The following is a 27,798-nucleotide window of genomic DNA, read 5'->3' as shown; positions in this document are numbered from 1 at the left end:
GGACCATTGAGATGACTGCAGCGGCGTGGCCAGAGAGGAAGGCTGGAAACCAGAAAGTCTGTCATCTGAACAATCACTGAAAGGAGGCAGGGAGGCAGGGAGGCAGGGAGATGCGGTCAGTGGTACTGGATTTTGATAGGTTAAGTAAGTACTCATCATTGGGAGCTGGCCTCACAAGCTTGTAGCCCCAGATACTTGGGAGGCTGAGGGAGGAGGATTCACAAGTTCAAGGCCTACCTGTGCTACAGACTGAGTTCTAGGCTAGCCTAGAAAACTTGGTAAGAACCTGTCTCAAAATTAAAAAGTAGGAGAGAACTCACCTAACATGAGGAAGGCTGTGGGTTTAATCCTCAGTACTGTGTCAGGGATCAAGATGTCAGGAACCAAACATGAACCATGGAAAAGTACTAGCTAGGCCAGAGAACAAGGTATAAGACCACTGTCCTTCCCCAGAGCAGTAACACCTGTTTACTAACCAGAGGCTCCCAAAGATAAGAAGACATTCCACAGTCAGGTGCCGTGACAACCAAACGTAAAGAGCATTCCATGGTCAGGTAGCCTGGCAACAGAACAAATGGCCCCTGACTAGTGACCTTAGCCGACATCTTGCAGTTGTACGACCTGCACGTCTCCCACATTCTGCACCCCTTCCACGTCCCTTCCCCTTCCTTCCTTCCTGCCCCCTCCCCTCTTATGCTATATAAGCCTTGTGGAGGAAAATAAAATTTGCAGCTTGATCAGAATCCTGTCTTGCTGTTGTCTCTCATGCCCCCTGTTCCTTTCATTCCCTCCCACAGGTGGGTCACCCCCGTTGAAACCCCGCTGGCCGGGACAGTACTGAAAGCAAAATCAGCCTTGGCTTTAGCAACAAAGGGAAGGGCTGGGGGGTGGGGCGGGGAGTGTTCGGGTATGAAAGCTTAGTGGGATCAGGCTGTATAGAGGGTAGAAGGGCTGGGGACATAGAGTGTTTGCCTAGCAAGTGTGAGAGCCTGGGTTTGATCCTTAGCACTGGGGGGACGGGGGGGGGGGGCAGAGGATGTGGTGGTGGAAGCAGAGGTTGGCACACGTGGAGCGGAGACTTCCGGGATGGGTGGCTGAAAGAGAAAGGTTAAAAATGAGGCCAGAGCTGGGACAAAGCATGAGACCCAGACTGAGCTTCAAATGATAATGAAGCAAATGATTGCCAAGGGTCTGGCTAAGGCCTCGGAACTGAGAGAGGAGATCAGGAGAGTCCAATGGTTGCTGATGCAAAAGGCTCTGGGATGGTTAAGGTCTGTGGAGGGCCAGCTGCCTCCTGAGTTCCTGGTCTATATCTCTGAGGGATGCTGGGGAGTTGCACACCTTCTCAGTGACACCAGAGGCGCGCTGCCATTTCTGCATGCTGTGATTTTAAGTCCATCTGGTATCTGTAGATGGTGCCACCTTCCACATTTATTTCTATGCAATTGGCACAGATCAGGGGCTTGGGAACACTGGAGGAACTGGATAAAGGTGAGCTACCAGAAGGCAGCAGTTCCAATCAGCTTGACAGGACAGCGATCTTTTTCTGTAGCGTGTTACAGAACACGCTCCTCCTGTCCTCCCTTCCCTTCCCCAGCTCCTTTCTTCCTAGACACGTGGATGGATTCCTAAAAAGACTTCAGAACTCAACCATGTGTAACACAGAAGCACAGATGGTAATCCATCCGGATCCAGATCTAATATAATAATTCACGAAGGCCACTAATTGTTTAAAGTCGCAATGCCTGGGGTCTTTTAGAGGAGGGTGTCCAGAACAGGTCAGACATCCATAGCTTCATATGGTTGACCCCAGAACTTTTAGAAAGTCTATTCATTAGGTGCCCAAAGTTCAGCCCCACTGCCTCCACAGTCCGTCTACTCCATTTCCTGCCTTTTAATACAAGGTCAGTTGCTGAAGAGCCAAGAAAACAAAGTTCACATGGACGAAAGGTTAATACTCCGTGGCACCAAAGAAAGAATATTTTTACATTTGGAAAGTTTTATGGGCAAATGGGACTGTTGGGAGTCTCAGAAATCCAGGTCTACATGAAGTGCACCCTCAATAATCACTCCCCTTGAGGATTCCCCCGTGTCTGATTAGGGAAGCATCCTGGGACCCTGCAAGGGTCAAATGAAATAACTATAGGTACAGCACTTAGCAAACAGAGGTGGGCAGTTGATAGTTTTTAGTTACTTGCCTCTTACTACTTGAAATGTGTTTTTAAGTCACAAAACGACCAATATTAGTTGTTCGTATGAGATAGCCTAATTAAACTGATAAATATTTCAAAGTGATTCTCACACGTTAGTACCCATGAGTCATGTGGGGATCTTGTTAATCTGTGGAGTTCACATAAGTAGATGTGGAGTGAGAGAGGCCTGGGGTTTTCTATTTGTTTAAGACTGGGTCTTACTCAGTAGCCTTGGCTAGCCTAGAACTCCCTTTTGTTGTTGTTGTTGTTTGAGACAGGGTTTCTCTGTGTAGCCCTGACTGTCCTGGAACTTACTCTGTAGCCCAGGCTGGCCTCATACTCAGAGATCTGCCTGCCTCTTGCCTCCCAAGTGCTGGGATTAAAGGCATGTGTCACACCACCCGGCCTGGAACTCACTATTAAAACCAGACTAGCCTTGGCCTTGCTTTGACAACATTTCAGTTTTTGCCTCCCAGGTGCTAGGATTGTGGGTGTCCCAACCCTTTCCAGGGTAAAGGTCTGCAGCTGGAGCAAGTTCCCAGGTGACTCCAACCCACCAATTGCACTGGTCAGCCACCAGGCTAGACATTAGAATTATCCACTATAAAATATGGACTTTGCCTCTAGGGTGCAGGACTATCCTCCAAGCCACACTGCTGCTGTCTTCAGGAGTCTGGCTGGGTCTGTTCACAAAATACCACCATAGCTGCTCTAATTAACTGTTGACACTCCTTCATGGAAGGAGGGGGCAGGGAGGGTCAGAAGACCCTCATCTCAGAATATAGACTCTCTTCCAACCAGTTGTAAACAAGTCTGCCCTAATTGCAGAGAGGGCTGGAGTACACAGGTGGGGACGGACCAGTGGAAGGGGCTCTGTCTACACAGCCAATGGGAAGCCACTATCCATGCTGGGGGCAAACTTTCTAGTGTGGCTGCTCTAGTGTCACTCAGGCCCCTTCCTGTAAACCCTCACCCATCTCTCTGTCAGTAATCCTAATCAACTAACTTACTGGTTCCCAAAGGGAACATTGGTGGGATCATAGTTTGTTTTGTCTTTGGGACCATAGGAAGAGAGGGTAGACATTGTTTGTCTCCCCCTAGGAAGGGAGTTGAGCAACAACACCCTGGTTCTAGATCTACTGAATCTGAATTTCCGTGGTGCAGTGCAGGCATCTATAATGTTAGTAGGCAGCCCAGATAATTCTAGTCCTCTGAAGCTGAGAACTGCTGGCCTGAGGCCTGGAATGCTTTCTAATTCTGATCTCTGGATAATTCCAGTTCGTTCATTAGCTGCTATTTGTTGAGCTTTTACTCCCTGCCAGCCACTGACCATGGTGAGGCCAAACAAAAGGCCTAGCAGAGGGTGGGGGTGGGGCAGAAATCCAGGCATGTGACCTGGGAGCCCAGGATGATTGGTTCCAGGAAGGAACGCTGAGCAGAGTGGTGCACCAGTGATCCCAGAGCTGGGGAGGCAGAGACAGCTGGATCCCTGGGTTCTCCCCGGCTAGTCTGCTTGGCAATCCCGGGGCCAGTGAGAGATCGTGCCTCAAAAGAACCCCAAGGTTCTGAGAAAGGCTTTCTGAGGTGGACCACTGGCCTCCACATTCATGCACATATATGTGCACATACAAACAGAAAAGAAAGAGCAGGAAGGTGTCTCTGTAGGAAGTGAAGGTGGGATGGAGCTAAAGGATCTATTAGCTTAGACACAAAAGGAACCCAGTTCTCTACACACTGGGGTAGTCTTGAGTTCACTCGGGGAGGAGAAGGTGGGTGACAGAGGAAATGATGATGAGGTCATGAAGGGCACTAAGCTCAGAGACTGAGCCTCGTTCTCAGTGTTAGGATTCTAAGAAAATTAAATGCTGAGGGCGTGGTGATGCAAGTCTTTAATCCCAGTACTCAGAGGCCAGCCTGGTCTACATAGCAAGTTCTAGGACATCCAGGACTACATAGAGAGATCCTGTCTCAAAAAAAAAAAAATCAAAAGAAAGTTAAATATAGCCCTGGCTGTCCTGGAACTCACTCTACAGCCGAGGCTGACCTTGAACTCAGAAGTCCTCTGAGAAGTCCTCTGCCTCTGCCTCTCAAGTGCTGGGATTAAAGGCATTCACCACCACCACCCAGCTCAATACAGATACTTTATTCTTCAGGTTTTTTTTCTCTAAATAGTGAACTTTCTTGATCCTTACACAGAGAAATGTGGTCTCCCTAGACTCCCAGCTCATGTTATCTTTAACGTGGTACATGATCATGCTAAGTAAAAGATACACAGTATTTGCCCACAGAAAGGCCAAGGGTAGGCAGGGTGGTGGTGCACGTCTTTAATCCCAGCACTTGGGAAGCAGAGGCAGGCAGATCTCTGTGAATTCGAGGCCAGCCTGGGCTGCAGAGTGAGTTCCAGGAAAGGCGCAAACCCTGTCTTGGGGGGAAAAAAAAAAGGAAGGAAGGAAGGAAGGAAGGCCAAGGGTAGACCCAGAATCATAAAGGCAAACAAGGTCCCTGCCTTGGAGAAACTCAAAATTTACTGTAAGAGGTGGATAATCAAATAACTCACAATATAGCTACGCTTTGCATACACCACAGCCGAAGTGTGGGGGAAGCACTGCAGAATCACAGAGGGGAGGCTTCACTCTTGCAAGATGAAGGGTAAGAATGGAGGGGAATGTCAGAGTGACTGCTGGTTCTGAAATGGGGGATGAAGGCTGAGAGTGCATCAGGCAGTGATGCATGGAAAGGAGGTTCTAGACTACCAGACAGCTATATAAAAAAAAGGTACGGAGCAAGAACAAGGGGTAGGTGGGAATGATGGGGTGATCCGTACTTCCTCAGCAGAGTATTCCTGCTGACAGGAGGTGCTGTGGGCCACAGGAATACATCATAAGAACTCAGCTGATTATGGCAAAGTCACTACCTGGAGGGATCAGGGAATTCCTCCAGAGGAAGCCAAATTCCAAAGAGTTTTTGGTGTTATTTGGCTTGTTATATATCAGCTGTCTTCTGTTATGAAAATTATGTGTGCCTTCATAGTTTTCCCAATTGACTTTTCCCTAACAAGGGCTAACTGTATGGACTGATCACTCTCTGGACATTCACATTCCAGGTATTTGGAGAACAGCCTCAGGAAAGGCTTTCTCTGGGATCAGATATCTCCCTTGGCCACTTTCAAGGACTACAGTAAAAACAGTCCACATGCTACTCTCCTGATTTAAGATAAATTCCACAAGAAGACACCGCCTAGGTCAGGTGGACGTTAAATAATAGCCTTACACAATTTAGCTTGGACCCTCCTTTCTTACAGCCTTTTTAACTTTATAGACTTCTAACTCCTTACCTAACCACTTGTAGGAATATTTAGATAGCCTTCTGTGCTGACAGCTATGCTCAGCCAGAACTCCAGTTCAAACCTCCCTGTAATTATCATCATTGGCAGCATCCTGCCAGGTCCATCCCTGGATGGAGGAAAGTACCTTCCTTATCAGAGATACCTCTGTACTCTCTAAGAACAGACTTAAGCATCCAGGCTACCCGTATGAGAAGGCCTGAGGATGTGCCAATTAAGCTTAACTTCCTCCTTTCCCAAACCTCTAGTTCCAGATCTCCCTTTAACTATCACCAGAGGCATCTCCCTGTACACAGGTTGCCTAGCGAATGAGCACACTCTCCCCCACCCTACAGAAAAATGACAGATAGCTTGGTCAGATATGAGCCACAGGAAAAAAGAAGACAGTTTTATTTTCTCCCATTGACCTAGCAACTTATAGATTCTTAACATTTTCTACTAACCACATTTAAGACTATAGTTGAGCACGTAAGAGCCCTCTTCTTAGACATTACCTGAATTTAGCCTTTAGTTAATTCATTTCCCCATTGGTCACTTCCCTTTGGGGTTGCAAATGATAATTAATGGTTATTGCCTCCCTATGTGATTCTTATCACCCCTCCATTTGACTCTGGAAGCCTTGCTTTACACTGCCAAGGGATTATACCAGGACTTCCAGGGCACGGGGACACAGAGAAGAGAAAAGAGAACGGAAGGACTAGATGGGTAAGAACTGGAGAGGAACAAACTGAGATGGGGAAGAACTAGATTGAAGGGTTAGAAGAGAGTACTAGAAGAACAAGATGGAAGATTAAAAAAAAAAGAGCCAAATGAGGAAAGAGAAGGAGATGGGAGAAGAGATGATATGGGAAAGAACAAGACGGATGAGAACCTAGAAGGGGCAGAACTAGATGAAGGAATTAAGATAAGAACCCAGAGGGGACTGCAGATAAATGTAGAGAGAAATCAGGCAAGAAAAGAGCTAAAAATGAGAGCAGAATAGAAACTTGCAACTGACAGAGAATAATAAATGTATGGACTAAGGAGTTTTGTGTACATAGATTCATTTCTTTTCATCAAAGATTAATTATCAGCTGGTTGTAGATTCTTCCCAGACCCTGGGAGGGGACTATCGAGGGGCTGGACCCCCTTAGTCCTTGTTAAAGAGAGCCAGAGAAGCAGGCAGGGCCAGAACACCAAGGACTTGGATGCCAACCTTGGTTAGATTTGTTCTTCTAGCCATACACCTACAGATGTTCAAACCCCGAGTTTAGTCATTTGATAAAGGGGTCCCATCCATTGACTCTTGAGACTGCAGCCACTTCCTTCTACCAGGACCTTTATTTCGTCCTGATCCCCTGATCTCTGTATCTCCACACAGGTCTGGATGTCGGTTCCCCACAGGTTTCAAGGCTCTGACAACTACTAGGATTTGGAGACAATTGACGTTTTTCAGAAAAGATTTTATATTCTCCCCCATGACATTATATACTGCACACAAGAGATTCTGATGCTTTGCACTTAGGCCAGATGGATCTGTTCCCTCCTCAGGGGAGAATTAGATATTCAGTGGTTTTGAATTTTCATGCTTTTTAAAAACAATTACATTGTATTATTTTGTGTGTGGAGGTCAGAGGACATCCTTCACAAGTCAGTTCTCTTTTCCACCATGTGTGTCTCAGGGATGAACTCAGGTTATCAGATCAGTGGCAAGATCCTTCACTCACTGAGCTATCTCACCAGTCTGACATTGAACAAATTCTCCTGCCTCCACCTCCCCAGGGCTGGGATTACAGGCATGTACCACTACATCTGGTTGGCTTATGTGATGCTGGGTATCGAACCCATGTCTTCATGCATGCTAGGCAAGCACTCTACTCACTGTGCTACATCCCCGGTTCCCATTATTTTTTTAATTTTGTGCTTAGTTCTTCAGTAGATGAGTGGGGAGCTGGTTAGTGAACTTCCTGTTCAACTCAAGGTCTCCAAATAAGGACAGAGCTGAGACACAAACTTGGGTCCCCAGAACTCCAAATCCAGTGCTCTTTTGGGTGTGTTCCAACTGCTAGCTCTGCCTACCTACTTATGAAACAGACAAAATGCACTTGACTGCCTCAAATCTACAGGGTCCTGACAAAGAGCTGGAGCAAAATGAAGGTTGTGTTCCCAGAACGGAATTCTGTTGTGCTTCAAGTCGGAATAATTCTGTGTGTTCTGCTACCTCGCCCTCTCTTTTTTCCTATAAAATTAATGGTAGCAGAACCTATTAATTCTTCAGTTACAGATGAGACAGAGACCAGGGAGTGGGATGTATGTTGCTTGTCTATGGTGGTTTAGTGATGGATGAGGGATGTTCGAGTTAAGGACTCTTCCAGGCAGAGTTGGAAATTTCAGGACCCTCTCCTACAGCAGACTGAGCCTAGAAGACACTCAGAGCCAGAGGACAAGGGTTTCCTCTTGGTAGGGAGCCTGTTTTTTGTTTGTTTGTTTGTTTGTTTTGTTTTGTTTTGTTTTTCCTTTGAAAAATTCGAGCTTTTCCCTCCCTTCTGTTTGCTTTAATACAGGGTCTCATGTAGCCCAGGATGGCTTGAAACTCGCTATGTAGCTGAATGTAGCCTAGAACTCTTAACTTTCTGCCACTGCCGCTCCTGCAGATTATAGATAGGCATGTATGTACTCCCAATGCGCGACTATATAGTTTCTAAAACACTGCTCAGCGGAGCGGGCAGGGCAGTTGAGCAGAATTCCGAAGCCACTCACTTTGAAGACTTCAAGCTTGGGGAACGCCACCTGGACCTAGTATGAGCGAAACATTACCAAATTATATTGGTGAAATAAGTATGCCTATTGTTCGGTAAATCTGGAACCGTGGGGAGAATGTTGATCGTGTTCTTTCCTTAGAAGACATAGAAGTTTGAAATGTTCTCGGTCTCTGGTGACCAAGCCTTGATAGATGCCAGGTTTCAGCGTTTCTTTTCTCTGGCTCTGATTTCTATCTAGTTCTGTGAAGGGAAAGGAGGACAGCTTCAGAATTGTACTCCCAGTTGCCCCGGGACAAGAAGCCGGACTTACCGTTTAGAGACCGCTTCCGGCCACAGTGGGCGTGGCCCGCTCGTGGGCGTGGCCGGGATGTGGGCGGGTTCTGGGAGAGGGCCGAGTGTGGGCGGGGCCGCCTCCTGTCTGTGCCCGGAAGTGCCCTTGTGGGCCGAGATGAGCTGGACGTTAAGTCCCTGACACGGTGTCCCCGGCCTTGAGGGCAGCGGCCTTCCTGCTTGGGGAACTCCCTCAGCCGCCGCGTTCCCGAGCCGCCGTTGCCGCCCGGGACGATGATGCCGCGCCTGCTGCTGCGCGCCTGGCCCCGGGGCCCCGCGCATGTTTTGGGAGCCTCTAGTCGGCCCATGAGTGCCAGCTCCGGGCTCGACGAGTACCTACAGCACAGCATCGTGCCCACCATGCACTACCAGGATAGCCTGCCAAGGTGAGCCCAGCCTCCTGGCACTTAGGACTTGCACTGAGCTCCTCGTCGTCCGCCAACCCCGCGACCTCCCGCCCTATAGGCAGCCGCGTTCCAGACTCAGAAACCTTAAGCTCCCCTCCGTAACCCTCCCATCTACAAGTTTCATCTTGAGTCCTACAGACTCCCTGTCCATTTGATTTTCGGACAGCTATCCTGAGCCTCTCACACTTAACCACTTCCAACGCGGGTAGCCAGTGGCTAGCGCCGGCCATCCTCAGGTCAGTTTCCACCCTTCACTTTCTTTGCCACTTGCTGAGACCTCTCAGCCCACTCCTCTTCCAGTATCCTGCTCTGTTAGTGCCTCATCCGTTGCTGCAAGCACCCCTTTATCAAGTTCCACTCCCCATCTTAACGTCTGGGATCAGCTCTAAGCTAGAAACTTTTCATCCCCTCCACCTTCCTCAGCACCCCTTCGGGTGGCCCCCGGCACCTCACCCGGACTATCTGACCTCCCAAAACAGCCCTAAGAAATGTCCCTCTCCCCTATGGCCAATACTTCCTTAAATCTGGCGTCTAGTTTCCTTTTTGATCTCTCAGCTTTGATCTGGGTTGCCAGATCTCCAATAATAGAAAGTACCTTCACTCTGAACCAAGCCTAAACTGTCTTTTCCGGGCTCACTGTTTATTTCCCAAACCAAACTCTAAACCTGTCTCAGAATCCCTTCTCACTATCCTTCTGGTCCAGCCTCCAGGGATCCTCCTGTCCAGGAGCTGGAGGTCAGGGCTTCCTGCTCCATCCAGGGAAAGACAGACATTGTACCAAGGAACTATTCCCAGCCGAAGGGTTTGCATTTTCCTCCACATCCAGCAGTTATTTAACCCAGTGTCATCTGCCCACCCTGCCTTCTCAGCAAGAACATTTATTTCTCAGCAAGAACGTGAGTGTGCAGACATGTAAGGCAAACTGCAGTGAGGTTATCCGAATTCAGCAGGGGGAAAGAAAAGGGGTTTTGTAATTATGGGGGAGAGGGTGTAACCTAGCCGCTCCTGACAGCCTGAGTGAGCTGCACCAGTATGTAGGGGAAAGGTGAGGACTTGGGAAAGCCTGTTTATATTTGCTGAGTCAGATGGTTCTGACTTTGAGGCAAGCCTCAGCCTTACCCAGGTTTAAGATCAGATGGACTGTTGGCAGTTTAGAATTGGGAACCTGTAAGAATGAATATTCAAGATAATTTAGTCCCATCCACAGCACAAACATCTGTAAGATCTGGAAGTAGAAACAGTATTACTAGTCAGGTGTAGTGGTCAGTGCCTTTAATCCTAGCACCCAGAAGGTGGAGGCAGGCTGAGTTCAAGGCCAGCCTGTTCTATATAATGAGTTCCAGGACAGCCAGAGGTACATAGTGAGACCCTGCCTTGAAAGCAAAAAAACCACTCCCCCCCCCTGCAAAAAAAAAAATGCATTACTACTGTACTCCCCCCATGGAGCAGCCAAATTTCCCCGTGCATCATCTAGAAGTGGGAGTTAGATACTTTCTGCATCAGCAGTTCTGGGCTAGTAAAATATATTCTCTTGGATACTCATATTGATGTCACACTTGGCAAGGAGCCCTGACCTTGGTGTTCAGTAGAACTTAGTTTCAGTGTCTGCCACTAGAGTTATAGTTTCGCACATTTAAAGAGCTACAGTCATCTGTGAGGTGAATGGCAACACACAGCTCTTTGGACTATTAGGAGGTACTTGAGATAAGATGCCAGGGATGGGGACAAATCATTGTCACTTCCTGATCTGTTCCTCTTATCACTGCTTCCTTTTAGCCACATTGGCTTTGGACTCTTACTTGTAGGAGCCCTTGAATTATCATTGGCTTGTTTTGTTTTTTAAGTTGTGGGTTTTGTTGTTCCTGTATATGCTAAGATGTCTATAACTGGGGTCTAGAGAAACGGGACCCAAGTTCACCTCCTAGCACCCACATGCAGCATCTCCCAACTGCCTGTAACTCCAGATCCAGAGAGAGTAATTAGAATTAAACACACCAGTACAAAGCCCTTGTGCAGAGCCTGGGTGAGTTGGCACTCAGTAGGCATCCACAAGCACTGTAACTGGTAAACAGACATCAGATGCATGTCTAAAGTGTACCAGAAGAGAACTGTTGCATTGTGTGAGCGTCAGTGTCTGCATAAGTGAGGGAAGCCTTACAGAAGTGATGACACTGAGCTGGAATCAGACATTTCCCAGGTGAGAGGAGGGCCAGAGCTGCACACCAGGAAAGGGCGCTCAGTATTTACACAGAGGTTGAGAGGCTTGCAGCAGGTGTTAGCACAAAGCTTCACCATTCAGACCTTGTTGGGATGGGGCTGGAATGTTTAGCAGGGAGAGAACTCATGGGGAGTCATAGTTGATCTATAGTGGATCCATAATAAATGCCAGTTTTCTGTTGCTTTTCTTTTAATCACCTCCAGTGATAGCACATGCTCAAAACAGAATGGGCAGAAAGGCAGAGTTTACCTGGCCACTAGGGTAACAGGTAGAAACTAATTTGTGAGCCCCAAAGACATGTCTTTTAGGCCAGTATGTAAACAGGCATTTCCTGTCCAACTGCTTGGTCCCAGATAACTGACTCAGATGCTGAATATGAATTATAAATGCTCGGCCAATAGCTTGGGCTTGTTACTAGCTAACTCTTACACTTAAATTAACCCATAATTCTTATCTATGTTTAGTCATGTGGCTTGGTACCTTTTCTCAGTACAGTATTCTCATCTTGCTTCTCTGCATTTTCTGGCAACTCTCTGACTTCACCCTTCTCCTTCCCATCATCCTTAGTTTGGTTGCCCTGCCTATACCTCTGCCTGGTTACTGGCCAATCAGCCTTTTATTAAACCAATTCTAGTGACAAATCTTTACATTGACCAAGAGGATTATTCCACAGCACCAGTCCTCTTGACTTCCAGAATAACTTTATTCCCAAATGACTCTTGTGAACACTATACCACTATCCCAATTCTAACTAGGTTCTGGAGACAGGGAAGGCATTTTAGCTGTCTTCTTGCAGGAAGAATGCCAAAGTCTCTGCTGTTGGGAGGCAGACTGGGTATGAAAGCAGGTGACTCAGTAGCTTACACAGGAGGTAAATCCGCTTAGCATTTTCCCTACACCTTTATTAGGGCAACTAATAACAACTATTTAGATGGGGGTAGGGTGGAACAGGAAAACATGTGGTTAAGATGAAATTGCTGTGAGTGCCTCTCCAGACCCTGGCTCTCCCTCTTTTGAGGCCTGGTGAGTCACACATAGGAGCCAAAGGGACTGCTGTATACTGGCAGCCACTTCTGGGGTTTCTGAGCAGCGTGGGAGAAACCAGGGTGGTTCATAGAGATCAGGTGCTCTCTGCCTTGACCTTGTTGTTGGAAGACTGGTTGGTGAACACTCTGTAAAAAGAAGATTGTTATAAGGGTCTCTGTACATGTTGCAGAAATCCAGTTAAACTGGTCCAAGTAGCTTGAGATCTGTGAGCACACACAGGCTTCCCGAATCCTCATGGATGCTGTTGTGCCTTCCTGCTGATCTCTTCGTGTGTGTGACTTCATTCTCAAGCAGGTTTTCCCTCAGGGTTGTCGGAAGGGAGCCGGCACACGAGACACAGCTCACACCCACATCTCTTGGTGACCTCAGCTAATGAAGATTGCCCGTTGCTAGAAATTCCAAGACGTTGTGTCTCACTGGCTTTCACTGGGTCTCCTAAGGTCTGGCCAGGAGGCCAAAAGCCCACATTTGGGGTGGGTCTTCCCACCTCACTGAACCCAACTAAGAAAATTCCTCACAGATGTGCCTGCAGGCCAGCCCAACTCAGACAATTCCTCATTGAAATTACCCCCTGTGATTGTAGAATGTGTCAAGTTGACAGATAATTAAAAACAGTCATTATACCAGATAGTAGTCTAGGCTGGCTGGTCTGCTAGTCCCAAGCATCTGGTCTCCAGCTACATCTAGTGCAGGAATTATACCTGTGCTGCCACACCTGGCTTCTTCTTTTTGTAAGTGGGTTCTGGGGCTCAAACTCTGGTCCTCAAGCTTGTTAGGAAGCACTTTACTTATTGAGCCATCTTGCCATCCCAGAATTCACTGTTTGCACATATATAATTTTTAGCGTGTTCATAGCATTGTCCACCCATCACCACTGTCAAATTCATTTCCTCATCCTTTCCTATCAAACCCTGTCATTAATTCGACACCTCTCACCCTGCCTGACATCACTTTAACCCTTGACCTTCCTTCTGGAGGGAGACTTAATGTTTGAACTCAGGGTTGTCAGATGGCAGCATCCGTACATTTTCCAGCATGCCATACTGTCTCTAATGAGAATAAACAGAGTCGACAGGATCATGCTGCTCCAGTTTCACCCCTATTTCCTGCTTGGAGGAATCTGGAAAGGTTGAACTGGTCCAATTAGAATAATCAACTGTTAGAACATAGACAGTCCTGAGAAGACAGGGATGTTTAGGGTGAGGGGAGAGGAGGGAAGAAACACAGATTACGGTGTCAGAACCCATGGGCTAAGGAGAGGGTTTCTAACTGTTCCATTAATGGTCTCACAATCTGATGAGGGGGAAAATCAGTAAGAAAGTAAGAACTGCCATTAAATTGAAAAATAGAACTTCTTATTTGTGTGTGTGTGTGTGTGTGTGTGTGTGTGTGTGTACGTGTGTGTACTCAAGAGCACGCATGTGTTGTATGGGCATTCCCGTGCTGTGGTGGATGTGTGGAGGTCAGAGGATAAATTGCAGGCTTTCTTTCACCATGTGGGTCCATGGGGATACAACTCATGACATTGGGCTTGGTGGTGAATGCCTTTACTCACTGAGCTCCCTTGCTGGCTCCTGCCACTGAATTTAATAGAAGAAAAACCGGGAGAGTGGGTTCTTCTTCCTGGGAGCAGGCTAATATTGAGAGAGTAACTGTTACAATAGCATTTGAACTGGCACAGTGACTCACCTCTGTAACTTCAGCACTTGGGAGGCTGAGGCAGGGGGATTGTCATGAGTTCTAGGCCAACCTGGGTTTTATAGCATGACCTTGTCCCCCAAACAACAACGAAGCAAGTTTGGCCTTCGATGGCCCATGTGCTGCTACCTCTGTCCTGTTGTGGTCACAAGATGGCCTTCAAGAGTCTAGTTTTCTGCCAGGTGAGGTGGCCCACACCTTTAATCCCAGCACTTGGGAGGCAGAGGCAGGTGGATCTCTGTGAGTTCTAGGCTACCTAGAGCTACATGGTGAGACCCTGACTCTAAATAATAAGTAAGGAAAGTCTAGCCTTCTCAGACTCCCCAGCCTCCAGAGCATGAGAAGTTTCTATTTGTAAATGACGTCACCTTGTATTGTTGTGACAGCCTAAAACAGACTAAGGCTGGGTAGGAGAGAAAGTAATAAGCTAATTCACCCAACATAAGTTTATCAAAAGCCTTCTCTGTGTTGACTCATGTACCAGTAGTGATCAGAGAAGAAATTCCACAGGAAGAATTACGAGTGGAAAGGGCCTTCTCTATAAGAATTTTCATGGATTCATACTCATTGATGTCCTGCTGCCAGCTGGATGCCAAGCTGGATGCAGCTGGAAACTGCAGGGAGTGTTTATACAGAACCCAACAGGTGCTACAACTGAAGGTCTGTTCCAGGAGCTCTCCTGGGGTGAGCCTAAACAAGCCTCTCCTCCCCTAAGTCATTTTGCTTAGGACTTTCATCAGAGCAACAGAAAACCCCTGAATTAGTAACTCAAAACAAAGTCATTACTCTGAAAATGTCCTTATTTCAGAAAAAGTTCACTCAGGCCAGAACTGATCATTGACAAGTTTTTTTGTTTTTTGTTTTTTTTTCGAGACAGAGTTTCTCTGTATTGTTTTGGTGCCTGTCCTGGATCTCACTCTGTAGACCAGGCTGCCCTCGAACTCACAGATATCCGCATTGCTCTGCCTCTGGAGTGCTGGGATTAAAGACATGCACCACTACCGCCCGGCAAGAAGTTTTTATTAAGAGCTGTTTTTAACAAATGGTTGCCGTCTCTGATTTAGGGTTTTCCTTAAAAAGAAGGAAAAACTTTCCTTAATCCCCTTGGTGTTAGAGTCTAAGAAATGTAAGTAATAAAATTTATAATTATGAGATTGCTGAGGTGGTATTTGGAACTTCCTGTATAAGTCAATGGGGCTTAAGTGTCCTGAATGGTTGGTTACTTGGAGTATGTAAGTTCATAATGGCTATAAATAATTTGTACTTACTTTTATTATCAAGTTGTAGGTAAACATGCATTCAAAAATAAATGGATGCAATATAGTATATCATAAACTGAGCTATGCTTTGTGGATAATGGGTCAATGGGTCAGTTTTCCCGAATGACTGATACAGTTCAGTATTTTTCATGTAACTGTTAATTTCATCATGGTAGAAGAAAAGTAAGTTATTATTGTGTTAATATCAGGGTGTGTACTTTACAGTAAAACTATAGAAATGGCAGAGAAGAGGCCATGCTGTCTGCTGTTCATTTCGCCATTGGACCAGTGTGCTCACCACCATCACCACCACTGGGGAATCTGCTGCAGTGGGTGCCCTTGCTGGTGTTTGAGCACATGGGTCTGCCTGGTGATTCCTGATCGGATGTTAGTGTTGGGCATCACCTAGTGGTCAGCTTCTATCTTTCAATTGTAGCCTCCATATTGAGCTGAGATAGGGATTCTATCTGTCACTTTGGTTGTCCTGGAACACTCTCATATAGACCAGATTAGCCTTGAACTCAAAGATCTGCCTACCTCTGCCTCCCAGGTACTGGGATTAAAAGCATGCACCACCACGCCCAGCTTTGTTTCACTCTTATGTGATTCTCTTTTGTAAAATGCACAAGAATGTCTTACAAATAGACCTTTTTCCCTTGCATCCTGGGTGGTGAGGAACGTCTGTTCAGTCGAAGGGTAGGACTTTGTGCTGTACAGGGTTAGCAATTACTGAAGCTGTGGCCGGGAAACAAGAATGCTTGCAGTAGCCTCTGTTTTCCCATATTGAATCTATTATTATCGTTAAAATATTTTATAATAATTTTACTTAGAATAGATTTAACCGTTGATGCAACAGTAATTCATCAGTTCTGATTGTTATTACTCATTTTTTTTTTTTTTTTTTTTTACTGTGGAGCAAAGAATCAACCTAGGACCTCATGCATGCTAGGGAAGTGCTCTACCACTAACCTATGTCCAAGCCCGTCCATCAGTTCTGACTTGTTACTGGCTTTTCCTTTTCGTTTGTTTGTTTGTTTGTTTTTGGGGGAATGAATTACCCAGCAGTTAGTTTACTAGTTTGATTTGTAAAGCTTCTTGGCATCTTCCCATACTGTGAGCCTCACACTGACCTTGCTCTCCCCGCAGGCTGCCCATCCCCAAACTTGAAGACACCATGAGGCGATACCTCAGTGCACAGAAACCTCTCCTGGATGATAGCCAATTCAGGTAAACACTGAGAATCCTGGAGACCATTGCTAGCAGGCAGGGTTCAAGGGAGGCAAATAGTGGTCACAGACCAAACTTCAAGGGCTGTCTGTGGCCTGACAAGGCCTCCAGAACCTAGAACTGGTTTATATTTGTGCAAGTTCGGGAATTGGGTCTCCATTCACAAAGGACTAATCAAGCTGGGGTGAGAGCCCTCTAACTAGACTCACCAGGATGGTTTATAAGACTAGTGGCATGTTTGTGCTTTGTCTTGGCAGGCATATCTGCAAGGCTGGCTAGTACTGGTCATATTCAAGAGGCCTGTATGCCGGGGAGGAAGGTCCATAAAAGATTATATGGCAGACCAGAGCCTGCTTCTGAAGATGTTAACCAGACTAGACACTGTGCCCCAAACATGCCCTTTTAGAACTTCAGAATGTAACCTTATATGGAAATCAGGTTGTTGAAGATGTAATTAGTTTAAATGAGGTTCTCCTGGGATTGGGCAAGTCCCTAATCCAACACAACTGATGTCTTGTAAGAAGAGAGCCAATGACAGCCATGAAGAACTCAGGTAGAGACTGGAGTGTTGTGTCCACAGGCCAGGAACACCGAGGATTGTTCCAAACACCAGAAGCCAAGAGAAGGGCATGGAACAGATTCTGTTCCATGGTCTGCACAGAGAACACCATCTTGTTGTCATGTGGTTTTGTGCTTCGAGCCTCCATGATTCCCAGAGAATAAAACCTTGGGGTTTTGTGTTGGTTTGTTTTTGTTGTTGTTTGAGTAAAGATCTTGGTACGTAGCATTGGAAGTCCTGAACTCACTGTGTAGACCAGGCTGGCCTTGAACTCACAGAGGTCTGCCTGCCTCTGCCTCCAGAGTGCTGGGATCAGAGGTATACCCCAACAGGAATGGTAAAGTCCTATTGTTTTAAGCTATATTGTGTTTGTGGTACTTGTTAGAGTATTCTTAAGAAACCAGCATAGCACGGACTCTGAAGAGAACATTGGGCATTATCAGAATGTGGATTGCATCAAAGCCTGTAGCCTAGTATAACCGGTGCTGTTTCCCATACTGGGAAGTTTCTATACAGATTGCTAGTAATGTCATGAGAGTCGTGGAGTCCTTCACTGCACAGGCAAAGAACAAATGAACTGCTCCTAGTCTAGCCTCTGCTTTGAAATAATCACCTACAGTTCCTCTTAACGTGGCAACAAAGCCCTGGCTTCCAGTTACTGCCTGGTGCTTTCCTCTGTCCTAAGTCCTTAGTGTTACGTTTTTAAATCCTTGAGATGGCATTATTAGCTCTCTTTTATAGATGTAGAAACTGAAATCTGGAGAGATTAGGTAACTTGTCCAAAGTCACCCAGTTTGAATGTGGCAGAGGTAGGGTTCAAACTTGGTCCCTTCTGACTTCAAAGCTTTTCTCCATGCCAAACAACCTCCTTGTGGACAGGTGGCTTTGTGAGGTACATTTTGAAAGGAAAAGTATCAGCTCAGGACCCCTGAGGCCAAGTTCTTAGCACCAAGGAGATTTATTTGCCCCAGAGGGACAAAGAGCAGGGAATAAGAGACCAAGACAGGAGATAGAGGATGAGGGAAAGGGGACAAGGGAGAGGGGGCAGAAGTATTTGTTTGTGTGTGTGTGTGTGTGTGTGTGTGTGTGTGTGTGTGTGTGTGTGTATGTTGGGGACCTAGAGTGTGAATTCCAGGTTCACCTGAAAATCATGTATCCCCCACCCCCATCCTCCGACCCCCGGTTTTATCTCTCTGTTCTTGAACATTCCAGGAAAACAGAGGCATTTTGTAAGAGTTTTGAAAGTGGCATCGGGAAGGAACTGCATGAGCACCTGCTTGCTCAGGATAAGCAGAATAAGCACACCAGCTACATCTCAGGTAGGATGGCGGGCTCCATTGTTCCCCAGTAGCATCTTCTCAGCTCCTCCACTTCCTGAAGTACATGGTGGGAGCCCCTGTGAATCCCTGCGCTTAAGAAGGCGTGGCCTGGAATCCAAGACCAGTGGCTCACCTTCACTGCACACGGGGTTGAAGCAGAACTTAACTGGTTCTTCTATCTGGAAAAGATGAGAGAGTCAGTCCCGTTGTCTTGAGTGTCATTCTGTCCTTCACTGGCCCACCTGTCCCCCGAAGCCTAATCCTCATCTCATGTGCCGCTCTGATGCACACCGTGCTTCACCCGACCTGCCTGCATCTTGCGTCCTGAACTCAGTCTCGGTCAGTCGTTTGTCTATGTTGTTCTCATTTACAGTTTGTTACTGGCAGATACTTCCTTTGTGATCCAGGTAGAGCAGCTGGTCTGTGAAACTCAGTTCTCTGGTCTTCTGTCTAGAGTTAGTGGCATCCACCCCCCTTACAGTTTTTTAAAATTTAGGGGGTTTTGTTTGTTTAATTAAAAAGTGTTTTATTGACTGGGTGGTGGTAGAGTACACCTTTAATCCCAGCACTTGGGAGGCAGAGGCAGGTGGATCTCTGTGAGTGCAAGGCCAGTCTGATCTACAGAGCTAGTTCCAGGACAGCCAGGGCTACACAGAGAAACCCTGTCTCAAGAAACAAACAAAGAACTTTATTGTTTTTGAGATGGGGGTCTCCCTTTTGTAATCCAGATTGGCCTCTACTTCGAGTACCCAGGATTATAACTGTACCTATCATAATATAGTTTCTTAAAAATTATACATCTATTGATTTTTGGTGGGGGTTCATGTGTCCCAGCATGCATGTCGAGGTGAGAGGCCAGATTACAGAAGTGAGTTCTCTCCTCCTACCATGTGGGCTCCTAGGGCCAAATTTAGATTGTCAGCTTGACAGTAAGCACATTCTCCCTCTGAGCCATTTTCCTGGCCCACAGTTTATAATTTATCTATTGCACATACAGTTTAAAGACCCAAACAGGAGACTAGAGAGATGGCTCAGCAGTGAAGAGCTCCTCCTCCTCTTGGAGAGAAACCGGGTTTGGTTACCGTTCGTTACCAAGCTCACAACTGCTTGTAACTCCAGGGGATCCAACCCATTCTTCTGGCCTTTGGGGGTTCCTGCACACATGTGGTGCACATACACTAATGCAAACTCACATGCATATACATTTTTAAAAATCCAATTGTACTATAAGACTTATTGGATAAACAGCAGTTGCCTGACTCTCCCTAATTTTGCGCTTTTCACTTGACGATTTATTTATTGACACAGGATGTAACCCAAGCTGGCCTTGGACTTATCCCCTTACCTCTGCCTCCTGAGGACTGGATACCACCACACCCAGCTTTAATTCTTCAGGTCCTTAGACCTCTAAAGTATATACTTATAATACTTCCTTTTATTTTGACATGGCATTAGCAAAGGTTAGACTCCAGCGGTCTTTTCACACCACGTGCTCCCATTCCCTCATTTGCACAGTAGAGTTACAGTTTTGGTCAGCTCTGTCTCTAGTGTCCATAGTGGCACAGTCCTATACACGCCGATGCTGTCTGAGTCAGGTGGTCCACTAGGATTGTCTCTCCTTTACCAACTTCTCATTTTCTCTGCTTAACAACGGTCTCATCCTTTAGTGTTTTTTTTTCTTCTTTCCCTCCCTTCCTTCCTTCCTCCGTCCCTCCCTCCCTCCCTCCCTTCCTTCCTTCCCTTCTTTTTTTTTTTTTCTTCTTGAGGCAGGGTTTCTCTGTGTAGCCCTGGCTGTCCTGGAACTCACTCTGTAGACCAGGCTGGCCTCAAACTCACAGAGATCCACCTGCCTCTGCCTTCTGAGTGCTGGGATCAAAGGCGTGCGCCACCACGCCCGGCTGGGGTAACGTACTTCAGTGTATGTCCGTTCCTACTCATCTTTGCTGTGTCACTGACTCAAACCTCTTATGGAAACTCAGGTTCTTCTGTTTGGGGATAATGTGTTGTTTTATGTATTTCATTTCTTCTCTTCTGTTTACAGTTCTCCCTCTTTCTGTGCTGATTTGGATGTACATGTTCTGAGCCTAGACCTCTCCTTTCCTTGTCCCTCTCATATTTTTCATTTCTTATTCTTTTGTTTTGCCAATTTATTTTATATTTCAATTTTCCTACTGAAATTCTAATGCCTGGTCTCTGCTCCCCACTTCTCCTCTCTGCTCCACCAATTCTTTTCGGTTAGTATTTAAATTTGTTTTAATATTTACTTTGTGTGTGTGTGTGCGCACATGCACATGCAGATACCAGAGGACAGCTTGTAGGAGTTGGTTCTCCACTACAACATGGGTCCTAGAACTAGCTCTGTAGACCAGGCTGGCCTCGAACACGCAGAGATCCACCTTCCTCTGCCTTCCAAGTACTAGTATTAAAGGCGTGTGCCAGCCACCACTGCCCAGCCAATAGTTGCTTTTGAAGGTGTGGAAATTGGACCTTTCATGTAGTAAAGAAAGCTATTGGGGTCCAGCCCCTCAATAGCCTTCACCCAGAGTTCCAGAAGAGACGTTACTGGCAGCGGATTAATCTGAGGGGTTCACTAATAAATCTACATACACGAAATTCTTTAGTCCATTCACTTTCTTCTTCTGAGTTAGTTCCGTCTCTACACAGCTTCTAGTCTGCTCTCATGCCTAGCTCCTTATTTGCCTGATTCCCTCTACATTTATCTGCTAAGTACTGTCTTATTTCCTTCATCTAGTTCTGCCCCATCCAGGTTCTTATCCATCTAGTTCTTTTCCATCTTAGCTCTTCTCCCATCTCCTCCCTCATCCTGTTCTTCCTCATCTTCCATCCACTGCCTTGTTCTTCTGGTTCTCTCTTTCCTCTGATTCTCTCTTCTAGCCCTCCAATCTAGTTCTTCCCATCTAGTTCTTCCATTCTCTTTTTTTCTTGTCTTTGAAAGTAAAACTGCCTTTTATCTCTTTGGCCCTTATCTCTCCAAGCTATCTCTGCTCCCGCTGTTTCTGGCAGGGTGGGGAAAATGTACTTGGTTGCTAGGCAACTTGGCTAGGCAACTTCCGGCACAGCTAGATGGACCTGTAAGTAAAAACCCTTTAGTTCTGAGTTAATTGTTAAAGGTAGATTCTAAAACTAGAGATAAGACTTTGGAAAGGAGAAAGTTAAGCTTAATTAGCACATCTATCAGGCCTTCTCCCACAGATAGTCTGGATGCTTAAGTCTGTTCTTAGAGAATCTGTGAGGTATCTCAGATAAGATATTTTCGTCTGTCTGGGGAATGTCCTGGCCAGATGCTGCTAATGACGATATTTACAGAAAAGCCTGAAATTAGGGGTCTTGACTGTGTCTGGTGTAGCACAGTTGAAGAAGGTTATACGAATACTTTAACTGTATAGGGGAAGAAATTGTGCCCAATGAATAATGGAAAAGCTACAATAGCACATGAGAAATTCCTAGCAGGAAACGGCTGATAATCAAAGCTAATATTACCAAGACTCCTTGAGCCTTGGCCTCACCCTCTGGAAGAGTGCTTAACTCCTCCAGGTATAGCTTTATCATAATCAGCTGAATTCCTATTTCATATTTTTTTTTCAGCTTGCAGCAACATAGAGTTTGTGAGTATTCCTCAAAAGGCTTAGCAGAAGCCAGGCATGGTGGCACACACTTTTAATCTCAGCACTTAGGAGACAGAGACACACCAATCCCTGTAAATTCAAGGCCAGCCTGGTCTACATAGTGAATTACAGAACAGTTAGGGCTACATAGAGAGACCCTGTCTCAAATAAATAAGTAAATAAAATAAGAAATAAAAAAGACTTAGCAGAGCCTTACCCAGCTTAAGTATATCCTTAATGAGAACAGGAGGCTGGAGAGATGGCTCAGTGGCTGCTCTTCAGAGGACCTGGGTTCAATTCCCAGCACCCACATGGCAGCCACAACTGTCTATAACTCCAGTTCCAGGAGAGCCGAAACCCTTACACCAATGTACATAAAATAAATGTAAATAAATTATAAAAGAAGACATGAGAACATATGTCCACACACAAACTTGTATATAAAGGTTCATAGGAATATCATCACAGCTATGTGGTGAAAAGAGTCCAGCTGTCCATTACCTGATGAATGGATAAACAAAATGTACTATATCCAGATGACGGAGTATTACTCAGTAGTAAAAAGAGAAGAACTGATACATCTACAGCCTGGGGGAACCTCAGACCATCATTGAAAGTAGCAGAGTCCAGATGTCTAAGACCACGAGTGTGTGATCCTGCTAATACTGCATGAATTGTTGGGCAACCAATACAATCACCTTCTTGAAGTTGATGTCATCATCATTTCCTACACCTGAGCTGGAATTCTTTTCTTTCTTAAATTTTGTTTTTAGGGATTGCATTAGCCTTTTATATTTTCTCTTTTTCAGGTCCCTGGTTTGATATGTATTTAACTGCTCGAGACTCCATTGTTTTAAACTTTAATCCATTCATGGCATTCAATCCAGATCCGAAGTCTGAGTATAATGACCAGCTCACCCGGGCCACCAACATGACTGTTTCTGCTGTCCGGTTTCTGAAGACACTTCGGGCTGGCCTTCTTGAGCCAGAAGTGTTCCACTTGAACCCTTCCAAAAGTGACACCGACGCCTTCAAGAGACTCATACGCTTTGTTCCTTCCTCCCTGTCCTGGTATGGAGCCTACCTGGTCAATGCGTACCCCCTGGATATGTCCCAGTATTTTCGACTTTTCAACTCAACTCGTTTACCCAAACCCAGTCGTGATGAACTCTTTACTGATGCCAAGGCCAGACACCTCCTGGTGCTAAGGAAAGGAAATTTCTATGTCTTTGATGTCCTTGATCGAGATGGGAACATTGTGAGCCCTTCAGAAATTCAGGCACATCTAAAGTACATTCTCTCAGACAGCAGCCCTGTGCCCGAGTTCCCCCTGGCATATCTGACCAGTGAGAACCGAGATGTCTGGGCAGAGCTCAGACAGAAGCTGGTGCATGGTGGCAACGAGGAAACCCTGAGGAAAGTGGACTCTGCTGTCTTCTGCCTCTGCCTAGATGACTTCCCGATGAAGGACATTGTCCACTTGTCCCACTCCATGCTGCATGGTGACGGCACAAACCGCTGGTTCGATAAGTCCTTCAACCTCATCGTAGCCAAGGATGGCACTGCAGCAATCCACTTTGAGCATGCATGGGGTGATGGTGTCGCAGTGCTTAGGTTTTTCAACGAAGTGTTCAAAGACAGCACCCAGACCCCTGCCATCTCTCCCCAGAGCCAGCCAGCCGCCATTGACTCCTCTGTGTCTGTGCAGAAACTTAGCTTTAAGCTGAGCGATACTTTAAAGGCTGGGATCACCACTGCTAAGGAAAAGTTTGATGCCACCATGAAAACCCTCACCATTGACTCCATTCAGTTCCATAGAGGTGGCAAGGAATTCTTGAAGAAACAGAAGCTGAGTCCTGATGCAGTGGCCCAGCTGGCCTTCCAGATGGCATTCCTGCGACAGTACGGCCAGACAGTGGCTACCTATGAATCCTGCAGCACCGCAGCCTTCAAGCATGGCCGTACTGAGACCATCCGCCCAGCCTCCATCTTTACTAAGAGATGTTCTGAGGCATTTGTCAAGGAGCCCTCCAAGCACAGCGTGGGCGAGCTTCAGCACATGATGGCTGAGTGCTCCAAATACCATGGCCAGCTGACCAAAGAAGCAGCCATGGGTGAGGCTTGGTGGGGAGAACACTGTGGGTCTTGTTGCCTCTGTGAGCCTCAGTAATATTCCACCCACACCTGATCCCTACCCATCACTTGGCTTAATCCACTTCCCTACCCCCAAATGGTTTTTCTCCTACCCTGGCCATGTCTGAACAGCCAGAGCAGTCACTGGGGATCAGAATCTAAGCAGCTATGGGGAACTTTCTCCCCACTTAAGGTCACTTTCAGCTGTGACAAATGGTTGGTGGTGGTGTTTTATTTTTCCCCTGTCCCTTATTGGTCATGGACACAGTTTTGGCAGTTTAGGATTTCTAAGCCTTCACCTCAGCTACAGTGTTGGCTGTCTGTAAATAGGTTATCTCAGAAGCTCATCACAACTTTTTAAAAAAGATTTATTTTATGTATATGAGTGCTCTATCTACATGTACACCTGCATGCCAAAAGAGGCATCAGATCCCATGTAGATTGTTGTGAGCCACCATGTGGGTGCTGGGAATTGAACACAGGACCTCTGGAAGAGCAGTCGGTGCCCTTACCTGCTGAGCCATCTCTCCAGGCCCGCTCATCACAATTTGAAGGGTCATTTTTCTTCAACTCTTTGTGATAGAAATCAAGACCTGGAGAGGATCTCACAGCCCAGTCCTGTTATGTGGCACTAACAGAGTCCTGGGACTAAAAGGTACCGAGACACCTAGTTATTCCGTCTCCATTTTGAAGCTGAGCCACTGTCCAGTGTTACACAGCGAGGCTGCGATCAGAACCCTGGGCAGTGTTACACAGTGAGGCTGCAATCGGAACCCTGGGTAGATGCTCTTTACACTTGTTCCATCCTGTCAGTCTTTTACACATGAACTTTGAGTTTTCCCCGTGTGCGTGCGTGCGTGCGTGCGTGCGTGCGTGCGTGCGTGCGTGTGTGTGTGTGTGTGTGTGTGTGTTTTGTTAAGGAATGAACCCAGGCCTTACCCACTGAGCCTTGTTCCAGTTGGGAAGTTCAATGTTCTCTTCATCTTTCCTCACACCATCTTGACTCTGATGGACTGGTTCAGTCTTTTGTTTGTTTAAGTTTTTTAGATTTATTATTTTATATGTGTGAGTGTTTTGCCTGCATGTATGCATGTGCACCATGTACGTTCCTAATGCCTGTGGAGGTCAGAAGAGAGCATCATATCTCCTAGAACTGGAATTACAGGCAGTTGTGAGCTGCCATGTGGGTTCTGAGAGTTGAACCTGAGTCATCTGCAAGAGCAACAAATTCTCCACTGGGCCAACTCTCCAGCCCTTGTTTGTTTGGAGACAGGGTTTCTCTATGTAGTCCTGGCTGTCCTGAAACTTGCTATGTGGACCAGAGATCCTCCTGCCCCTGCTTCTGAGTGTTGGGATATTAAAGCCACCATTCACAGCCTTTTTTTTTTTTTTTTTTTTTTTTTTTTTTTGGTTTTTCGAGACAGGGTTTTTCTGTGTAGCTTTGTGCCTTTTCTGGAACTCACTTGGTAGCCCAGGCTGGACTTGAACTCACAGAGATCCACCTGGCTCTGCCTCCCAAGTGCTGGGATTAAAGGTGTGCGCCACCACTGCCCGGCTCTAAAGTTTATTTATTTATTATGTATACAGTGTTCTGCCTGTATGTATGCCTGCAGGCCAAAAGAGGGCGCCAGATCTCATTACAGATGGTTGTGAGCCACCATGTGGTTGCTGGGAATGGAACTCAGGAAGGGGCAGTCAGATGCTCTTAACTGCTGAGCCATCTCTCCAGCCCCTTTTGTTTGTTTTTAATACATGGTTTTCACCATATTGTCAATGCCATCCTTGAACTTGCAATCCTCCTGCCTCAGCTTCCCAAGTTCAGGGATTATAGGCATGTACCAGATCAGTGTTTTTAGCATCATGCTTTCATCTTAGGCTCACGTTTAACCCATCTGTTAACAGCTGAGAATATAGTTTTAGGCATGGTGAGCTGGAGGCATGCATGCTGGGCTAGAAAAGACCCTTCTCCCATTTTTTGTGTGAAAATGGTTCCTACCATGGTTGGGGGGTTTGCTTATACTCTCTAAGCTGGTGAGATCCTGAGACTTTGTCTTTGCATTTTTGTCTCTGACAGGCCAAGGCTTTGACCGACACATGTTTGCTCTACGGTATCTGGCACTAGCCAGAGGGGTCACCCTACCTGAGCTCTACCTGGATCCTGCATACAAGCAGATAAACCACAACATCCTGTCCACGAGCACTCTAAGCAGCCCAGCAGTGAGCCTTGGTGGCTTTGCCCCTGTGGTCCCTGATGGCTTTGGCATTGCATACATTGTTCATGACAACTGGATAGGCTGCAACGTCTCCTCCTATGCAGGACGCAATGCCCGGGAGTTCCTCCACTGTGTCCAGAAGTGCCTAGAAGACATGTTCGACACCTTAGAAGGCAAAGCCATCAAAACTTAGCTTCTTGGTGGGTAAAAGCCTCCATTCTTCCTCATCATGAACATGGGTGTCCATGTAGCCGGTAGGTACTATTTTGTGCTTAACAAAACTAGTCCTGAGGTGTTTGAACAGCCGGTGCTACAGGTGTGAGCTGGAAGATTCCAGCTGAAGACAATGAGAGATTCTGCTTAAAGCCCTTTTTGGAAAACTAACTCGTGTATTTATCGTTTAAACAGAAATAAAGCTCTGTTGTTGCTTGGAGATGAGATTCCTTTTTTGATCCCACCTTGTTTCCTAATCCCCCAAAGAGCTTTCCATCCAGCAGCATGGTCAGGTAGCATAGTGACCATGGGGCCCAGGCTGGGGTGACATAGGCCCTGTTTGTAAGCTTGCCCCATCTCTGGGTGCAGCCTGTTTGAAAGCACTCCTTCCTAAGCATGGGCTAAGCTGCTTCACCCAGGCCCACTGCAGTAGAAGCTCTTCGAATGGCGTGGAAGACTACTTAATTTTCTTCTTTTTTAGCCAGATGAGAACTTCTCGTTTTTAAAAAAAATGTATTTTATTTTTTTAATTGTGTGTTTGTGTGTCCACATGTGGATATGTGCATGTGAGTGCAGATGCCTGCAGAGGCCAGAGGCATCAGATCCTTTGGAACTGGAGCCGCAGGTTGTTATGATTTCTGATGTGGATGCTAGGAACTGAACTTGGGTCCTCTGGAAGAACAGTACATGTTCTTAATCTCAGAGCCATCTCTTCAGCCCAGGAATTCCAGTTCTATAGGCATGTGTTTCACTGGCTGAAGCCTGTGTGCTGATTATGACTTAAGGTAGCAGCACATGTATATATTTTATAGTAGAGAACATATCCACTGAGGGAAATGACCACTGATTTTCTTTTATTCCCATTTGTTAGGATGCTGCTATAACATGAAAGAGGGGAAATTTGTCGTGTGTGTGTGTGTGTGTGTGTGTGTGTGTGTGTGTGTGTGTGTGTGTGTGTGTGTCTTTTGTCTGTATATAATCTTACTGTCTCCAGTGGCATCCTATTGAGTTCTCGGTACAGCTGAGATTTGGATTCTGATATGGGTCCCTCACAGATCACTTTTCATTCACTCCCTCATTTAATCCTCTTTCTAGTTTCTTTAGTGAGAGACTCAGTAAAGTTCCTGGCAGGTGGGTGCTCTGTATTGTCTGTGGTGATGTCTCATCTGTTCTCTAGGGGCTTCTGACTCCATCTGAACACCAAGTCTCCTGTAGTGTGGCTGACTAAGACTGATGCTCCCACGGAGTCGTGTGAGGCTGAAAGTCACACTCA

At 46.3% G+C, this 27,798-nt stretch overlaps 1 protein-coding gene across 1 annotated transcript; it reads left to right on the top strand.

Annotated features, from left to right (window-relative positions):
* The first annotated feature begins 8,693 nt into the window (after positions 1-8,693).
* Cpt2 (carnitine palmitoyltransferase 2) lies at positions 8,694-26,745 on the top strand. The gene is made up of 5 exons (XM_036178477.1): positions 8,694-8,992; positions 16,382-16,462; positions 18,234-18,340; positions 22,776-24,080; positions 26,174-26,745. Exons 1-5 carry the CDS (start codon positions 8,841-8,843, stop codon positions 26,503-26,505), a joined length of 1,977 nt encoding a protein of 658 aa, XP_036034370.1. The 5' UTR covers positions 8,694-8,840; the 3' UTR covers positions 26,506-26,745.
* The last annotated feature ends 1,053 nt before the right edge of the window (positions 26,746-27,798 follow it).

Source organism: Onychomys torridus, chromosome 2 (assembly GCF_903995425.1).
Source record: "Onychomys torridus chromosome 2, mOncTor1.1, whole genome shotgun sequence".
Classification (NCBI taxonomy): domain Eukaryota; kingdom Metazoa; phylum Chordata; class Mammalia; order Rodentia; family Cricetidae; genus Onychomys; species Onychomys torridus.
The sequence above is the reverse complement of the archived record's forward strand: the minus strand, read 5'-3'. Positions and strand labels throughout refer to the sequence as shown.

What these genes read in the sequence shown, in the direction of transcription:
- Cpt2 (XM_036178477.1), top strand. Translation starts at nt 8,841, where the DNA reads ATGATGCCGCGCCTGCTGCTGCGCGCCTGGCCCCGGGGCCCCGCGCAT. An exon ending in GCACACCAGCTACATCTCAG is followed by an intron (nt 18,341 to 22,775) that starts GTAGGATGGCGG and finishes TCTCTTTTTCAG; the next exon opens with GTCCCTGGTTTGATATGTAT. An exon ending in GACCAAAGAAGCAGCCATGG is followed by an intron (nt 24,081 to 26,173) that starts GTGAGGCTTGGT and finishes TGTCTCTGACAG; the next exon opens with GCCAAGGCTTTGACCGACAC.